Source organism: Falco naumanni, chromosome 8 (assembly GCF_017639655.2).
Source record: "Falco naumanni isolate bFalNau1 chromosome 8, bFalNau1.pat, whole genome shotgun sequence".
Taxonomy (NCBI): domain Eukaryota; kingdom Metazoa; phylum Chordata; class Aves; order Falconiformes; family Falconidae; genus Falco; species Falco naumanni.
This window is the reverse complement of record NC_054061.1, coordinates 43,137,110-43,155,247: the sequence shown is the minus strand read 5'-3', so window position 1 is coordinate 43,155,247 and position 18,138 is coordinate 43,137,110. Positions and strand designations below refer to the sequence as shown.

Here is an 18,138-nt window from a genome sequence, read left to right as displayed (position 1 = left end):
ACCATCATATTGGCTTTGTGGAGAATGAGTTGTCACTGTTAGGCCAGGGAAAATGAATCTTCACATAACAGAAATGAAATTTTGTTCTGAGTAAGAGAAAAAGTCACATAATTTCTGTACATGGGTCTGCATTTCTTCATCCAGATAAACATCATCAGACAAGCATGTGCAAAATGCTTCCTATTACCAAGGATTATGCTCCAGTATGATAGTTGAACATCAGCAATGGGACTTCTCTGCTTAGCTAAAAGCGCTTTAATACACCTGCAGCAAACTGTGTCTTCTCCCCTTCTCCAAAACTGGAGTTTTGCTTCTTGTCTGTGCAGATTATTGATATTGGTATTAATGTGTAAGAAATGAGAGATGACCGGTAGATATGATGCTTATTTAACATGGAAATGAACCTATGGCAGAACGTTGATGTGTTTTGTTCTACAAAGGTGGAGAGCAATATTGCCTACAAATCGCTTCAAGAAGTGCAGCATGGTAAAGCAATTTACTGTGCCATTACTGTTTCTCAGAGTGCATAGGACAGATTGTGCAATGTGTTTTATTATAGGGGATTTCACATAGTCCAAAATCATTATCTCCTACAACAATTTTTCATGGTATATGCTAATGAAGTAATAAAATGTAAAGACCTTTTATCTAAAATAAAACTTAGCTGCTGCTTTGTTCTACTTTTATGTAGCATCTGGGTTCTTCTGTGCAATTTTTGATCTGTTTAGGGGAAGTTATTAGATTTAAGTCAATGGAAGCAGGAAACTCCTTTTGAAAGAGAGTGGCGCAACATCACATCAAGTGCAATAAATGCAAAATATGACCATGATGCTTGATAATGAATTACAGTCTTATAGACAAGGTTCAGTATAAAATACCACTACGATAGTAATCTGCTTTACTTATCCATTTGCTGCAAGTCTAGTATTGCCTATATTGAGTGTTTGCAAAAGAAATATATATGATTTTTGTAGTATATCTCAAACAGAAAATTCTATGAGTATGAACACCAGGGAAATGTCGTAGTCATAATGAAAACTCTTCAGTAAAGCAAAAAATTGTATTTTTTCCTCAAGCTATCTCGCAGGGCATACCTTGTTTGTTAGTATTAAAAATGCTGTTGTTACCTGTATGGATTTGTGCTGGTGTTGGTACTGAGCAAAGATCTTTTGTGAAGAGGTCTTCCGCACTTTCTCAAATTGTTTCCTCACTGCTGCCAGGCCACCAGGCACAGTACAGAACTTGGTTTTCTCTGAAATCTAGAGTGATAAAATAAGGCCAGTTGTTTTCCACTTGCACCAAGAACATACTTCCATGAGCTGATTTTTAAAAAGTGTTAATAACGGTATACTACAATGCTTACATATTTGAAATGGAAAATCTGGAAACACTTCATTATGTCTATAGCCTCTTAAAGGCAACTTCCACTGATGTAATCTGTAAACCCTACTTATTTTAACTGTACACATGAATTTACATTAGCATTCAGAACAGATGCAGTAATAAGGCAATTAATTTTCAGGTGTTGTCATCCAAGTACAAAACATACATATACTGATGACATTAACTATTGAATCTCATTGGCCCATTTTAGGACTTGTCAACCAAAAATTAGGACCTGCAAATGATGAACTTCTTTTGGAATTTTGCAGTCTATAATTTATTTAACACCAGCTGCTAAATGCTCCTGTGTGAAATAGAACTTGCTGGTGTAGCTACATATTCATCTCTGCCTAAACTAGTTGTCTGAAGACTCAATGGTTTCTTTTGTAGTTTTAGGGATCATGCATGTATTTTCAGCTATGTAATACTCTGTCTTTGCAGGAATGACTCAGACAATCATAAATACTGTTTCTGACAAGTTCATAGAGCACTGCAGAGGAGCCGTACATTGTGATTTGAAGAACTAAACGTGATGTGTATTTGAAAAGTGTGCGTGCTTGGCCTGAATCTTTAGCACCAAAAGGAGTAGGTCCCATCTCCTTGCTTGTTAGTAGCAGCCACTTTTCTTCTCTGCTGTTGCCTTGTCTATTCGGAGTTTGGTTGCATTCAGAGTTGCCACCTGGCCCTCTTTGTATTTTTTCAATAGGTATTGTTGATAAACATGCAGAGAGCTTCAAGCAGGCCTTTGTCTGGTGATCTTTCTTCACTAACAATGATGCAAAAAGTCACAAGAGTGCCCCTACCCTCAGGCTCCCTGTCCTAGTTCCATCCTTTGTGTTACCTCTTAGATGGTACTAGAATGAAGCTTTCAGCATTTGAACTTACTAATCAATGTGCAGAAAATAAACCACCCAGTAATTAACAATAGCTTTGTAATGAAGGTTACTAAGTACATTTAGGTTTAGTGCTTACACCTGATGCGTAAGTAAGGAGATCATAAAACCAGATTTTTTTTTCCCCTTGTGATGAAGGTGGCATGCTTCTATATGTACATGATTGTGTGAATGTGAAAAGTAATTATTTCAGTGAATTAACATTTCAGGCACACCTTGCCAGCCATTTGGAGATATTTAGATGGGATAAATGCAGTTATGGATAATTTAAGTAAACTTATTAATTCCCTTTAATGGAACAGATAATACGGTTCCTTTTTCAGGCAACCTTCTATTTCAGCAAGGAACTGTGATGAGTTACGGTGTAAATGAAGTAGTTCCTATGTGCTCGACACAGGTTGGGTCAGGCTTCAGGCACTATTTTTTAAAGAGAGGGCTAACTTCAGCAATGTTTTCAATTGCAAGAGTAGGTAATTGGAACCTTCTCAGCCAGGTGAACTGCAGGAACGTGCTGCAAATACAAGAAATTAGGAAATAAGGAAGTCAGCAGACAGGAATTTGGTGGTTGGGAAACACCTGGACTCTGGTGGGTGTGGGTGGTGGCTGTTTTCACTATGTGGCTTCTGGGCTATCCAAGCACCCAGAAGGTCCTTTCAGCTGCTACAGACCACTGCTCCCAAGACCAAAGTGTAGGTAAGACTGGGAATCCTTCTACAGCTCTTCTTGGCTATGGACAAAGATGCTGGCTGGTGGGTGCTGAAGTGTAGCCCTTCTTTAGCCAGATATGCTCTCTGATTGACAGAAACTACTCTGGCCTGGTTTACAGTAAGGAAAAGGTGTTTTTCCCATGTGCTGAAATTTTAGTATAAACAAAGACCATTGTCATTCTAACGTTGTAGCAAGCCAGTATAGTGCCTCTGTTTACTGATACAAGGGGGTTGAGCTAAAAGTAGGATTTTAAGGTATGGTAAAAATACACTTTTTACCCCTTAGTATTTCTGCAGAACTGAGGCAGGTTTTCCTGGCTGAGATCTGAAGACCTGATTTTCAGTTATTCCTGACTGATAATTAAATGTGTGGTGAAGATGTCTTGCTCTATTTCACTAGATTATGAATTCTGTTAGCCAAATACTTTATGTACTACTCTGTATTAATATTAAATTTTGCTGTAAAATACCTAATCCCTATTGATGGAAGTGTAGAGAGATGAGTAAAACAAAATGAAAAAGTTTTTTTTCTGGATATTTTTTCATATAATTCCCATTTTAAAATAATTTTATTATAAAACCATGCTTTTTTCATACACCTTGTCTCATACAGCTGCTCTTTTAAAATGCAACAATTTTGAATTCTTTAGTTTGAACAGCAAGAGGTCTAAACTTAATGTGCTTTTGAATATGATTTTATTATTTGGTAATATTTTTAGTAATGCAGAAACCGCTGAGTTTTGTCATTATGAGCTGAAAGAATAACTGTTCCTAATCTGTCTCAAGCCTATGGCCCTAATAAATGCAATTCATGCAACAGTGGAATAAAAAGAACAGTCCTTCCAGTGAATTAAAGGGAATTGTTTAAATGACCAAAAGTATATAGCATCAAAAACCTCTTTCAGTAGAGACAGAGACCGATGCATCAATATGCTTGCTAAGTAGATTTAGTAATTTACGTTTCAAATTTTGATCCCCATAGTGGTCCATCAGTCAGCTTGTGTAAACAAAGAATGCAGAATATGTCACTGTGCAAAGCAAACACACAGAGCTAAAAAGATAAGGAGCCATTGATATCTTACATGAGCAAAGGAGTCAGTTCTCCCTCCCTTCTCAGACACAGCAGCCTTGTACATAGCCATTCTTTCTTTCAAGGAGACAGTCTCCTGGCAATCCAGAGGTGTGTTATCAGCCCTGGGAGTGCTCTCTTTAGGTCGTCCTCGTACTCTGTTACGGGAACCCACTGCAATTACAAACGGACATATTTTCTAAGAAGGAAACAGGTACCATTTTTCCAAAACTTGAAAGAAAAGCAGTACTAGAAAGGAGCAGTATTATCAACTTTTTAGCAACTGTATCTTATTTTTAACTTAGAGCTTCTTGAGTACAGAAAAATTACGGTGAAGTTTTTGAAACTGGGGGAAATTCCTTGGGGAAATAATAAAATAGCTTTAAAAAAACCCACAAAACCAAACCAAACCAAAACCCCACACAATTTTAACAGCAAGCATAATCTATTTTTCTCAATAGTGTTACATTTGCATTATTTTATACTGTAAAAAATTAATTTTAAGTACTACAAATAACATTATAATTAGATATATTATGTTCTAATTAGCTTTATACATTACAGTATTAATTTGCCTAGCAGAGTCCATTCTGAATTGATTGTAGATTTAAGTTGTTTACTGATAATGCATTAGAATGTGTTTTTAGTCAGGCTAGTACTACTAAAATCTTATTGAAAATTATCCAAATTGCTAACTACATTTTAACCTTATTTCAGGGTGTGAAGGTTATAGACTTATCTATAAGCATCTGCAATTCAGCCACAGTGAATGTGGAGACAACAGTTCAGAGTACTCGTGAAAGAGCAGCACTGAGTTACTAGCATTAAGAAGGTTTTTTGTTCTGCTTTCTACATTCATATGACTGTATTAGAAGCATTCCATATACCCAGAAAAGTGCCTTAAATCTAGCATAACGTTATTTTTCCTTCTTGTTTCAGACAAGGGGAAAAAACCTATGTTGTGAGCATCTCTCTTGTCTGTGATCAGAGGCAGAAGGGATTTCACATAATCCCACAGGCTGGAAGTTCCTCTTGTCCTGCCAAGGTTTCTCTACAGTGTACGGAAAATTGGGTTGAATGACACTGGATTTCTGTAACCAGGACAATTACTTCCTTTTTGGCAGGGGAGGGAATTTGAAGACTTCAAGAAGATATTTTTTCAGTAAAGCCACCAGAACCTAATTTTTCCATCCTTGTGCTTGTACTGCAGATATCAGAGCACCCTGCTCTTCCCTAAATCCATCTATATTTCTCCTTGTCCTTGTATAATAAGTTTCAACAGATTTATTCTGTCCTGCATTGCTTTTATTTTTTTGTTACTTTAACAATTGTATTTTCTGAAATTACAGACACAGTCTGTAGCTGAATCAAATTACCTCAAAGTCCCACCAAAAACGATGCTATCCCCCACCCCAAGTATAATATATCTTGGAATTTCTTGAAGTTGAGGAACTACTGACTTAAAAAGGGAAAGAAGAGGGCAGGAAGAAACCGTGTAGATACATCCTCCTGCTCTATGTATTTAATTCAAGCCAGTAGGTACCCAAACTAAAAATCTTAAAATCCCTTTCCAAACATGAAATGTTTGGAACATCAGATGTGTGCTTTTTGCTAGCCGTTAGCGTTTTATTTGTATTCTTCTATATTCTGGCACTGCTGATGCCCTGTCTTCCTTGTTTTGAGCATGCTTTGTTACTTTGTTGCAGCACAGGGCTGGGGTGGAGTTTTGTGTACACAGTAAACATAAATATGCTATTTCAATTAATTTATGCTTTTTCATCTTGCTGATAATTTGCAGACTTATTAAATTAAGCATATGAACTCGTTTGCCATAATTTTGCTAAGAAATTAGTAACTTCTCTTTGTGCAGTGTCAGCTATCTCATAATGTACATTTAAAACACCAAGGATGTATTAGAGTGCACCTACCTTTTCTGTCATTCAGTGCAAACCAACACAGTTTACAGAATTGGTCTTCTTTTTAGAAAGAAAAAAAAGTCTTCAAAATCCTCTCATAGGATTTTTTTTTTTTTTGCTGATTTTTAGGACAAATTTCCCAGTTTCCTTAAATACACCACCCCATGGAGACCAGCTCCACCGAATCGTTTCCTGGAGCAAGCAGATGGGCACAACTGGTTTTGATTATTTCCACGTGTATAGGGTGGAACTTTGGGGCTCTTGTAGGACCTGGGACCTGTATAGCATTTGCCAGAGTCAACTTCTTGTTCCAGAAGTCTAGCTGTAATACGTAGTTATACATATATGCATTACAAAATCATGTGCCCAGTCAATCACATTTCTTCTTACCTAAGTTGGTTCACTTGTGATTATTGTATTGTTTTACTAAGCCAGTGGCTGAGAACACAAAAGATACAGATAAAAAAAAATAAATAATGCACATTTGCTTTTACAGTACCCTTTTTTTCCCTTTATCATTATAAAATGTAGCAACACAAGAGATTTTCCAAAAAGCTGTCTGTTTACCTGGAACAGAATAGAGTGCCAGGGAAGGGGTATTCCACCAGGCAGGGAATAATTCCCAGGCACATCTGGCCTTTCTGCCTGTTCACTGTAAGACTGTTTGGCCTGCATAGATGTTCAAGGTCCAGACATAACAAGCAAATATACCAAGCAGCTACTCTTCGGTAAAAATCAGGTGTAGATGCAGACAGGCATGGAAGCATGGTCTCAGTTTCTTAGTATTTTTACCTGACCTTACTCATAACTTAAATGAGGATAATTTTCATTTTTATTATGTTTATCCCATGCAGGAATTTGCATATTGCATGTAATCACAATAGGCAAAAAAATTGTACGGTTCAAGAAAGAAGAGCAGCAGTAAGAGTCAGTGAAAGTCATCTAGAAGAGGAAAAGAGTTTTCAGAGAAGGCAGAATTCAGAAGAGAGAAAAAATTGATGTTCAAGTAAGAAGTCTGTACATTAAACCAAATCTAGCCGAAGCAATGGAGAGGTTGCAAGTACGCTTTGGCAACACAGAGGGATAGTCTACCATAGCCAAACAACATCAGTTTATTTTTAAAGGCAGAATTTTATAACTGGCTATTGAATTATATAACAGATCACTACCAGCATGATGTTTATAGGCCATTGCTTTACTTCTAAAGAAAGCTTAGGCCTTTAAAAACCTTCTTGGTATCGTTCTGCTTTAACAAGGAATTCTTGGATTCTATCTAGTCATAAGCATGTGAATAGTTTCAGTAAGTGCAGTGGGTCTACTCATGTGCCTGTAGTTAGATGTGATTTTAATTCCTTGCTGATTTGGGGCCAATGAATTTAATGGACTGTTTTAAAAAACATTTTAATAGATACATATTATTAGCCACCTGGGGAGCAAAGGTAATAGAAAGTATTCTCTTGTTAGCTCTAAAGCAGGAAATGTCCTCTCTTTAGAAACTAGTTTTATGACATAATGTGAAACTTTTTGTGGTAGTATGAGAGATTATATACTCTAAACTTTTGCTTATTCAGTTTTTCTAAGCTTCTTATTCAAGAGAACTTAAAGGTGTAATACCTTCTGATTCTTTCAGGAGTAAATGTGTGCTTGTGAAGAAATATTTTGTAAATATTATGTTTATCAAAGTAAGGTATGCCAACAAAAACCTATTTGTCATATGTGACTCATAAAATAGTATATATTTCAGATAATTTATTTTTTAATGATAAGTTACATTAATTCTGTAACATATACAGAGCTTGACAAATCTGTGCTTAACAGGACTGGAAAATTCTGGCTTTCTGCCATTTTTTCCAATTATATGACTAAATTAGCTATCCCTTATGGGCTTCTCCAATTTTCACAATAGGTTGAACAGCATTGAACAGTATGAGCATTGCTTTCACTGTTTTTCAGTGGAGGCAATAGAGGCTGTTGGTACTCAGTCATAGAGCTGGCTGTAAATTTTGCTTGATACTTCTTCTAGGAAAGTAAGATTTTGGCATAACTGAAACATTTAGCAAAAAGTTCCATAGCACCTTAGTGGTTTGAGGGTATTGTTATTGCTGAAAAATTGAAGCAATTTGACATATATTGTCATTGGTTATAGAAAACTGAAATCTCAAGGTGATGGGAGAAATAATCTATAGATCAGCATTATCTCCTATTCTTCAGGACAGGAATATTTATTCAAGTGCAGAGTTGCAGATTTCCATGCCTAACTTCAGGTATTAGAAGTTTAAGAGTTTTCACCAGTGCTTTCAAATACTCAAATGACTCTATAGGGAATTTACTTCTCATAAGACTGTCAGAATGCAAAATGGGGTATTATGGCTCTCACAGGAGCCTAGAAAAACATAATCCCCTATGGGTCTGTCACATTTTTAGAAAAAGCTTCATTTGTAAGAGGCATGAATTGTTGACTGTGCGTTTTTACACAGTTCATATTCTTTGTTATTCCTGGTGGACTAAAAAATGAATCTGAAACATACTGTGCCCAATTTAGACTCAGAGGCAAAGCTGGTACGGAATGGACAATTCCATTCTCTTGTTAGGAAAAAGAAAGGCTTTGTAACTAGGAGAGTCTAAAAGGAGAAGGGAAGAAAAAAGATCCTTACAACCGTATTATAGAAAAGATACATGAAAACGTTGAGATGTACAGAAGAGCCACAAAAAATAAAAATAAAAATACTCCCACAGGGAGAACTGCAGCTGTATTTAGTTGATGGAAGAGAAAGTTATGGGATGATATGGTCATACTGTATAATCATCCTTCCAAGAAGAAATGAGCAGGTGTTAAAGATTTCTTTAATTTGGTAGGGAAAAAGGGGAAAAAAAGATAACCAATGGCTGAAAGTTAAACTGGATAAAAGATCAGGTATTTAGTTTGAACAATGAGCATAATAAACTTAGCAGCATTAGCCAGAAGAGGTCTTGTGCACTGAAATTTCCTTTTCCCTTTAATCTGCTAGAGTCTGGAATTGTTAAACACGAAGGCTAAACATTTTCTGATCAGAAAAAGAGTGGTCAGTAATTGGTTGATACTATGTAGATGGCTTATTAATTTTATTGGCAGAGGGGACAAGTCTTTCTAGGCTATTTATTTTATTTATTTGGGTAATCTGTTGTTTTACATACAGTAAAGTCCTAGACATTCAGAAGTCAGTAAGGATTTTTCTATTAGAAAATTTTGTCATGCATGTTCGTTCTTTGTTAAAAAAACCCAAAACACTCTCTGATACTGTCAAGCAGTGGTCTCCAAAGTGGGATGTGTTCACCCTAGGGGCTGTGCAAGACAGTCCTATGGGATATAGGAAGGAAATATTTTTTGTAAATAAACACTTTTTAAAGGATTTTTTAAAATTTATTGCATCCATCCTTCTTTAATATCTTTTTGTGGGTCTGTTGCTTAATGTACATAATGTATTAGTAGAGTAATACATGTATACCATTTGTAAATAAATACATATAGAAACATTCCGAGTGCATGCTCAAAAACGTTTTAATGATAGGGGTGCATGATCAAAAAGTTTTGGAGGCTACTGCCTTAAAGTGGGACATCATATCCACATGGAAATGCTAACCTTCAGAGCTGCTGCTGTAGCCATTTTCTGATGACATCTTTTCAAAGATTGCTCTCCCTCTTTTTACACTAGACTCCTTCACAGAAATAGCAGAATGGCTCCCAGGGTGACTCTTCGATGTTGATGAAATAGAACTTCTCTCACTTTCTGTTTCCTGTTAGAAGACATCAAGTGATGTGTGTTAAAAGCTATTGGCAGAATTCAGATGTGGGTTTTGGGGGGGAGGAGAGGGTAGGAAGAGGAAGCAAATTGAAGTGGGGTGCTTTTTTGCAGGAGGTGATCTCCAGAGTGCCATAGGGGGAATTTCTGTAGGAGGCTGCAGATTCACGTGTGCCGTCCAGTTTACCATTCAGCAGACAGTGATCCTTGGAAGGTTTGTTTTGCCATTTCTTGCACATGGTTTCTTCCACAAGAGAAGGGTGGTGGCGGTGGTAAGGATGGCAATAAAAGACACCAGTTGCTCACTTAAACACTGTACATAGAAAAGTGAATAGAGGGAATTCTATTAATTTCATTTCTTGGTATGTAAGAATATGTACATGGTATGTAATATGGTGTGTAAAACCAACAGATGGTGGTTTGGAGACCAGATGCACATGGGCATTTGTATTTCAGAGATTCAATTTTCAAATCTTCCGTGACCTATCAACTGAATTTAACTTATCACAATAGCGGGTCAATGTTCCATACAGATAGTTTACATAATATCATTAGTATCAATTCCTCACACTGTGGCCTCAGCCCTTTGAATAAAAAAATGAGTAAATTATTGCTAAGCAAGACTTTAATGTGTCAAAGCTGGTATTTTGGGGTGCTTCTCCTTCCTTCCATGCAATATGCTACTCAGTATGGAGCTGGACACAACGGCTGTAAAATCTCAACTACAGGTCTTATATTAAGTAAATAACTAAAACAGCCAAAGTAGCAAAAATATGCTTTTTTTGCAAGACAATAACATGAAAGGTCCACTGCATGTCCACTTCACTGTCCTTGTAAAAAAGAGTGTGGGTAGGTGGTTTGTCTGGTGACTGCATAAATCTCTCCAGCAAGATTTTGCAGAACTTATTTGCCAGAGCCCTTAATTGCTTAAATGACATACACTTTCAAAGTGTACTGCCTTCATTAGACTACTTCCTTTTCATTGTTTGCAGACAGCATTATTACTGTATACCACTATAATGATAACCTTGTATATGATCCTGCTGAAGTAACTCCTAACTGCTTTTAAACTTAGATATTATGCATGGTGAGTAAGAAGCAGCAAAATTTGACCTCTGAATTTATTATCCTAGATTGGAGAGTATTTTCCAGTAACTATTTTTTTTTAAATATTATTTTTTAATGCAATGCAACTTAATGAATCCTCAAATAGAACTCTTAGGAAAAAAAATAATTGTAAAAGTCACTTTCAAAGTAACATATAATCAATTAATATATTCATCTTGAATTTTATGAAACTAATGGTGAACAAGCATTGAAAAGTACACTTCTGAGTGCATCATTAGTAATCAAGCACAATCGTGCTTCACCCATCTTTAATAAATTTACGCTTTTCTCATAGCTGCTGTTAGCTTTTATCTTAAATATGTGTTGTACTTCATTTCTTGACCTGTAGTGATTCTTTGCAAGAATATTCCTTCCAGTACATATACAATAGGTTATCTCTTGTGGAAACTCATTATTTTGTAACAATCTGTCTACTTCTATGAGTTATGGTAGCTTTCGCTTGAGATTAGCTGAAAGATTTTTTTTTACATGATATATCAGCATTGAAACAAGTAAGTGATTAGACTATAGAAGCTAAAGATGTTTTATTACCATGAGTGTTGTAAACCCCTTTTTGTTCAGAAAAAAATCCTATGGTATCACCAATCATCAGTTAGCTTGTCATATCAGTTAGTCTCCCCACAGCCCCTCTTCCAAAAGAGCACTGCTGCTACTGCTTATATGGAATTGAACTTGAAAGGTAATCTTGAATATAGTGGATTTTAGCAGATAGGCCAGGAGGTACAGTCACCACACTGGAAAACCTAAATGTGGGTACATTTAAAGGTGGTATAGGGGATCTTAACCAATACTGTAGGGTTTGTTGCCTTTTATTTGTCAGGTTTACAGGAGATACTTGGTTTAAAACTAATTTGAATTATTCTCCGATTGCCTGTTTTCCTTGGCTATCATGAAAAGTATTTTTGCAGGGTCATATCAAGAGAAAGATTTCTGGAGTCAAGAAAACAGCTGTCTTTCTGTTCCATGACACTTCCTTGTACTCTTCCTCACTGGTCTGTTGGATACTTTCAGGTTGTACATCCCATTCAGAAAGTACATGGTGCTACAGTTCTAATAAGATAAGTTCTGTGGCCAGGCTGGGTTTCAATGCAGGCATGACAGTGCAGCTGGGCACAGCTGCAGCGCAGGTAGGGTAGAGAGCCTGGCCAGAGTGGAGGTGTGCTGAGAGGGATGAGATACTTCTGTGCCAAGGGTATTGGGAGACAGCAGGTGGCTGAAATGAATAGGGTATTTTGTGTGGGATGGGCTATGGCTTCAAGCTGGTATTCATTTTGTACCATTTTTCAGAGTTTGTTATCAGTTACAATTACAACCCAGGATTAATTCTGATATTTTGGTTTAAAACAGCTGAAGAACTGACCATTATGTCTGAAATCTGGTACAGACAATGTGATGCAGAAATGGCAATGCAGAGGAGAAATGAAGGATGCGGGAGGGGGAAGAGAAATAAAAAAAAATGCAGCTCTGCATGTTGTTAGATCAGCCTGAACGTCTGTCTCCTACTTCTCCAGTTCTGCAGCCAGCCAGTACCTGGCATACACGAGAACAGCCTCAGGATCATATTGCTGCAGCACTGTGTGCGCTTTCAGCAGTCAACACCATAGAATCACTTTAAATGATGTTACAAATTATACAGTATTAGAATAAGATAGAAAACTCAAAATACACCGTGTCTTCAACTATTGTTGGCATCTTTGAGGACAAACTCATCTAGCTGTTTGGTTTTTTATTCTGACTACAGTTTTCTGTAGTTACCAATAAAAGCTAATCCCCTTGAATTAATTGTTTCTTATTCTTGCAAGCTAGGGACCAATATAAACTTCATTTGCATTTTTCTTAACTCTTTTAATTTTGTTAACTTGTAGCATATTTCTGTAACATGTTTTCAGATTTTTATCTCTGCCATAACAATTCCTTTACCTATAAAATTTATGTAAGTTAGTATTTTGGATGTTTATTTTAATAGGATTTTTTAAAAAATAATTTATCTGTTTGGACCATTTTTAATATCCATTACAGGAATATTGGCCCTACTTAGGAGATTTTTTTTCTTTTATGTACAGATTTCTGAGATGTTGGCAGCTATGGCAGAAGGTATTTTCATTCAACTTATCTTCCCATGATCAGAAAAGCATGTGTCAAATAAAACTAGAAGTCTGGGATAATACTTAAAAATTGCTTAAACATATTACCACTTGTCTTTAATGTTTGATTTTTCCACCTGAACATTTGTCTAAATCTCAGGTGTTGTCTTATAGCAAGCATTATTCCCATTTTTCAAGACTGCAATGGGATTTTTATTTTGTACTTTTGTAACTTGGAGATTTCAGTAAACAATGTCAATTACCCATACTAGGAATACTCTTTTCAGTTTTATGCCATGATATTAATTTGTCATCCTTGTTGTGTGAAGCATTTTGTTATAGGTGACTGAATGCAATTTACTGTTGCTTCATAGTAAGTACTTTGAGACTGGTGTTTCATTGTTCCAAATCTCTTTGTTAATTTGCCTTTTGATTTCTATGTACTGCTGCCTGTAATAATATACCCAAAAAAGAATAACTAGATTTTCCACTATAATTACACAGATATTTTGGGGGACTGCTAATATGTTTGTCCACAAAATATACTTACGCTGTAGTAGATCTAGTTTTAAACATATTAATTCTTTTAGTTGTTTCTAATTTGGGTCTCCTTATTTTTGTGGCTGGTTTTAGCTTTTACCACAATGTTCCAAAGTAATCAGTGTTCTTTAAATCCCTGATACGGTGAATGGTGGATGGTCTGTTTGATGGTCTCTGTGAGGATGTGCTGTTCCCATATACAGTGATGATGGTCTGGGCAGAGGAACTGCATGCTTAGCGCTGTGCAGAATTTTATGCTCTAAACAAACCAATTCTATGACCATGTGCATTCTCTTCTGTTCCTCCCTTTCACTGTCGTAGTGCCTCCAACGTGAGTCTCCAGCTGTCCTAGCCCCCTTTTGCAAACAGCATCCCTGTCTTAGTGGGGCTTCTGACGGATGGTTTTCTTGCACTATTGCTCCAGATGAAGTGCTAGAGCTCAGATTTATTCTTAGAAAATGATAATTCTTACTGTGAAAAAGTTATTGGAAAGTGTTGCAATTATCATAAACTCATTTTAAGCAGGATAAATTTAATTTGCATACTGTTTTATTGGGGTATCTACCCAGATAACCTAATGACAGTGAATGGCAAAGACATCTGCTTAATAAGGATAGAATTAACATAAATGCCACTTATCAAAAAAGCACTGAGTTAGTGTCAAGAGGTGCCTAATTAGAAGCTAATATATGCAACTCTTACAAAAGGTGCCAAATGAAGACTAAAAGAAAAATATTCTTTTTCTGCCTGGTTAATGCAGGGTTCAATTCACATCAAGCTTTAGCAACTATATGTGTTCTTGGTAGGAGCAGGTATTCAGCTGGGACATAGACTGTTGTGTGGAGCACCCTGTTTAAACAGTATTTATTACACTTCTCGTTGGACAGAATTTGTTGAAATATCTCTATTTAACTTTCTATCATGTAGTTATGTTTTACGTACTAGTTCTGGCATTATATTCTATTTTTGAATGTGCTTCTCAGGAAAAGGTGACACAGGAAGCTATTTTTATGTTCTGATCTCATACTTCAGACATGATGAAAAGAATAAAGCACTGGAGTGCCAAATTTCAAGGAATATGCAGTCATTACATTTAGAAATGCCAATGATAAAGATTCCAATTTCAGTGGTCTACTAAGTGACTATGCTTCATTTAGATAGTGGATTTTCCACTTATTATCCAGTCCTGCTCTAATCTAAAAGTCAGTAAGCCAGAACATATAAAGTTTTAAATAGAGGAAAACTATTTACCAATTACTACTACCTTTTCTGTGTATATTGAACTACCTTGGATTGGAAGAGGAGTTTGCAGTCAGTATATTGAATAGATTGCCAAAAGCTACTATTAATGTCCAAAATAATTAATTTTTAAAGGACATCTTTATGTGTATTCAGAAAATGCACTCATCCCCATCCCATCGTGTGTTAACTACCTTTGTTATGTGTGGTACCAAAAGAAAAGCTAGCTACCACCTAACTTTCATCTTATATATGGTCTCCACTAAAAGAATGCATGTGTAAGGAATGACTAAGAGGGGTAGAAGGAATAGGCCTAAAGAGAAAGAGTAGAAGCGTGAGTTGAAAGGAAAATAATAAATCCATAAATAGATGACAAGGTAGTAAATGAGTAGAGCAGTAAAAGAAGCATTTAGAAATCAAATCTGTTACTTTAAAAAAAGTTACATGAAAAATCTTGATCCAACAATGCATTTTATTGTGATTGTAACTTTAAATGCTTGAGGGTTGCTATTCAAATAATTGTTGTCAATAGCAATTCAAGTTATACTTACTGTCTAAGCACTTTGCTGGACTGGCTTCTAATTTTTACTATTGCATACAAAGAACTGGCATCTCAAATTCCAATTCAAAACAAGAGACTGCTTTGCTGGAGAGTACACAGGAATGATTTGATGTTAATGCTAGTGCAGAACAAGCTGATAGTATCTCTTGTGAATCACTCAATCTCAGTGAAATATGAAAAAATAAAAGATAAAGCAACACAGTCCTGGCCCACCTGGAAAAGCCTTTGGAAATGCCAGCATGAGACAAGACTGTTTCTGATATATTTCTCATTTGTAATTAAAAATATGATGGAAATCCTTTCTGGTGCAGTTTCGAAGCAGAGAGTGCATGGAATCGTGTCTACCATCTGCTGGAATGTTGATGACATTATTAAGATTGATGACAAACCCCCTAAAGTGACTATTACAGAGCAGTGTTAATAACACCTGCTGCATAAACTCTATGAAGCCACCAAGTAAACTGTTGAGACAGAGCCACGATTCTCAGTTGATTCTCTGCAATGCACCACTTCACTAAGACAGAATTTCTCAAGAGGCGTTAAAAAAACTGCTATGGCTGCCTGGAACCTGCTCATTCATTTTATCCCCAGACCAGCTCCAGAGATGCTTATCCTTTTCAGCTGTAACAGACAGTTTTAAAATAAGATGGTATTTTCATTTGGAGGAAGGGTATACAATAACTGCATTATACATGGAACAGAGGCCCTGAAAAGAGGTTGGTTGTTAACCTGTGGAAACGATCTATTTACAGAATTGCCATCTGTGCTGGTTTTGGCTGGGGTAGAATTAATTTTCTTCCTATTAGCTAGCATGGGGCTATGTTTTGGACTTGTACTGGAAACAGTGTTGATAATACAGGGATGTTTTCACCATTGCTGAGCAGCACTTACTGTCAAGGTCTTTTCTGCTCCACTCCTCACCCCACCAGCAAATAGGCTGGGGGTGCACAAAAGGTTGGAAGGAGACACAGCTGGGACAGCTGACCCCAACTGACCAAAGGGATATTCCATACCATGTGATGTCATGCTCGACATGTAAAGCTGAGGGAAGAAGGAGGAAGGGGGGGATGTTTGGAGCAATGGCATTTCTCTCCCAAAGTAACCATTACGCGTGATGGAGCCTGGCATTCCCGGACATGGCTGAACACCTGCCTGCCCATGGGAAGTGGTGAATTAATTCCTCCTTCTGCTTTGCTTGCGTGCACAGCTTTTGCTTTACCTATTAAACTGTCTTTGTGTTGACCCACAAGTTTTCTCACTTTTCCTCTCTGATTTTCTTCCCATCCCACCAGGGGAAGAGTGAGCATGTACTGCTTAGTCGCTGGCTGGGATTAGACCATGACAATATTTCAGAATGAGGCTCTACATGAAGAAAAAACACTGAGGAGCTGAATTCTGCCTTGAAATACCTATAAATTTCACACTTTTTTTTTGGGGGGGGGGGGGGGAGTCACCAAAACTCCCACTGATTTGCCATTTATCACCATAGCAAAATTGAGACAGGGTCCCTGGTCTGGCTACTTTAAAAGGAGCAGCCTAATTCTTTCAGTTAGTAAGGGAAATTCTTTTAATTGTTTAACAGTGTTTGGAGTGCATTATATTATTGAGCTGTTCAGAGTCTGTTTCGTGGAAGGAATACCACTTGTATGCAGCTCATTGTATTATGTTGATTTGAAACGTAATAGCAGTTTTCACAGTGTGATAATGAATATTTGTGCTAAATTGGCCACTGGACAATAGATTAAATAGACAACTACAGGACATAGGGTAGCTGCAGAATCTTCTCTTCTTAAACCAATACTGTGCAATCTGTTCATCTGTACTGGCATTTTTGGAGGGCAAAATATTTGTGTTTTAGAAACACATAAGGAAACTGAGACCACAGTTAAATAATTTGACAGTGAGCAAACATGTTTTAATGAGCTTTTTTTCAAGTTTGCGATACTACAGTGATGGAGTAACATAATTTAAAGTAGGCCAGCTACAAAATCTGGAAAAAGCTAAATCAAGTTAAAATTTATGAAAGCTGCAAAATAAAAAACTTGGTAGAAGTAAATCTTACTACAGCTTTTTAAAACAAATTGGAAACAATCACATATAAATCAAATAATTTACACTAAGTTGGTACTGGAAGTCTAGACATAATCACTGGCAACACATTACCAGCAAGATGTGCAGAATAAGAAGTCCAGATCTGAGACAGCTGTGTTTAATGTAAAATATATTAGAAAGAGGAGCAACAAAAGACTAGAGAGGGTACAGGCAGCATAGCTTTGTAGCCAGCATTAACAGGCCACAATTTTCAGGCTTTGGTCAAGTTGCGGAAACTGTTTCTAAACCAGTGTGATTAGTAACCAAGAATAATGTTAGAGATCTTATTCCAAAATCATGACCTGTGGCAGCATAAAATGCCATTTCACCACATAGGAGGCACAAATTAAGATTTGAAACATAGCAAAAATTAAACACAGTAGCTTTCTTCTTCTATCTCCTCTTGCTTTTTTTTACTTTTTTATTTACATATATCAAACATTTCAATCCAATATGATGACTTGTCCTTTCTGTTTTTTTACCACAACATATATTTTTTTAAAAAACACCAATTTTCTAAATAATCCTACTCTTTTTTTAGTGCAATATATTTTTATTTAAAGCTTCCACAATAAAGCTAGTACCCTCTTTGCACTGTAATTGTATACTCCTGTATACTAAATTCCCATATCAGCTCTTGTTCTTTATTATCTTTTTTTTTCCTCTTACATTGCGTATTTAGGGATGTAATTTTATAACTCTCAGTGTTTTCACCCTTACAGGGGAAGTTTAAGAACCATTATTATC

The 18,138-nt window shown here is 36.5% G+C and overlaps 1 protein-coding gene across 1 annotated transcript in view; it reads right to left on the bottom strand.

Moving 5' to 3' along the window:
* The window catches only part of XIRP2 (xin actin binding repeat containing 2), a 43,202-nt gene that overhangs the window by 14,277 nt on the left and 10,787 nt on the right, over positions 1 to 18,138 (bottom strand). The window contains exons 2-4 of the mRNA XM_040603845.1: positions 9,589 to 9,742; positions 4,066 to 4,226; positions 1,128 to 1,259 (exon numbers count right to left, since the gene is read on the bottom strand). Of these exons, the coding sequence (XP_040459779.1) occupies positions 1,128 to 1,259; positions 4,066 to 4,226; positions 9,589 to 9,742 (447 nt within the window). The remainder of the gene's footprint in view (positions 1 to 1,127; positions 1,260 to 4,065; positions 4,227 to 9,588; positions 9,743 to 18,138) is intronic.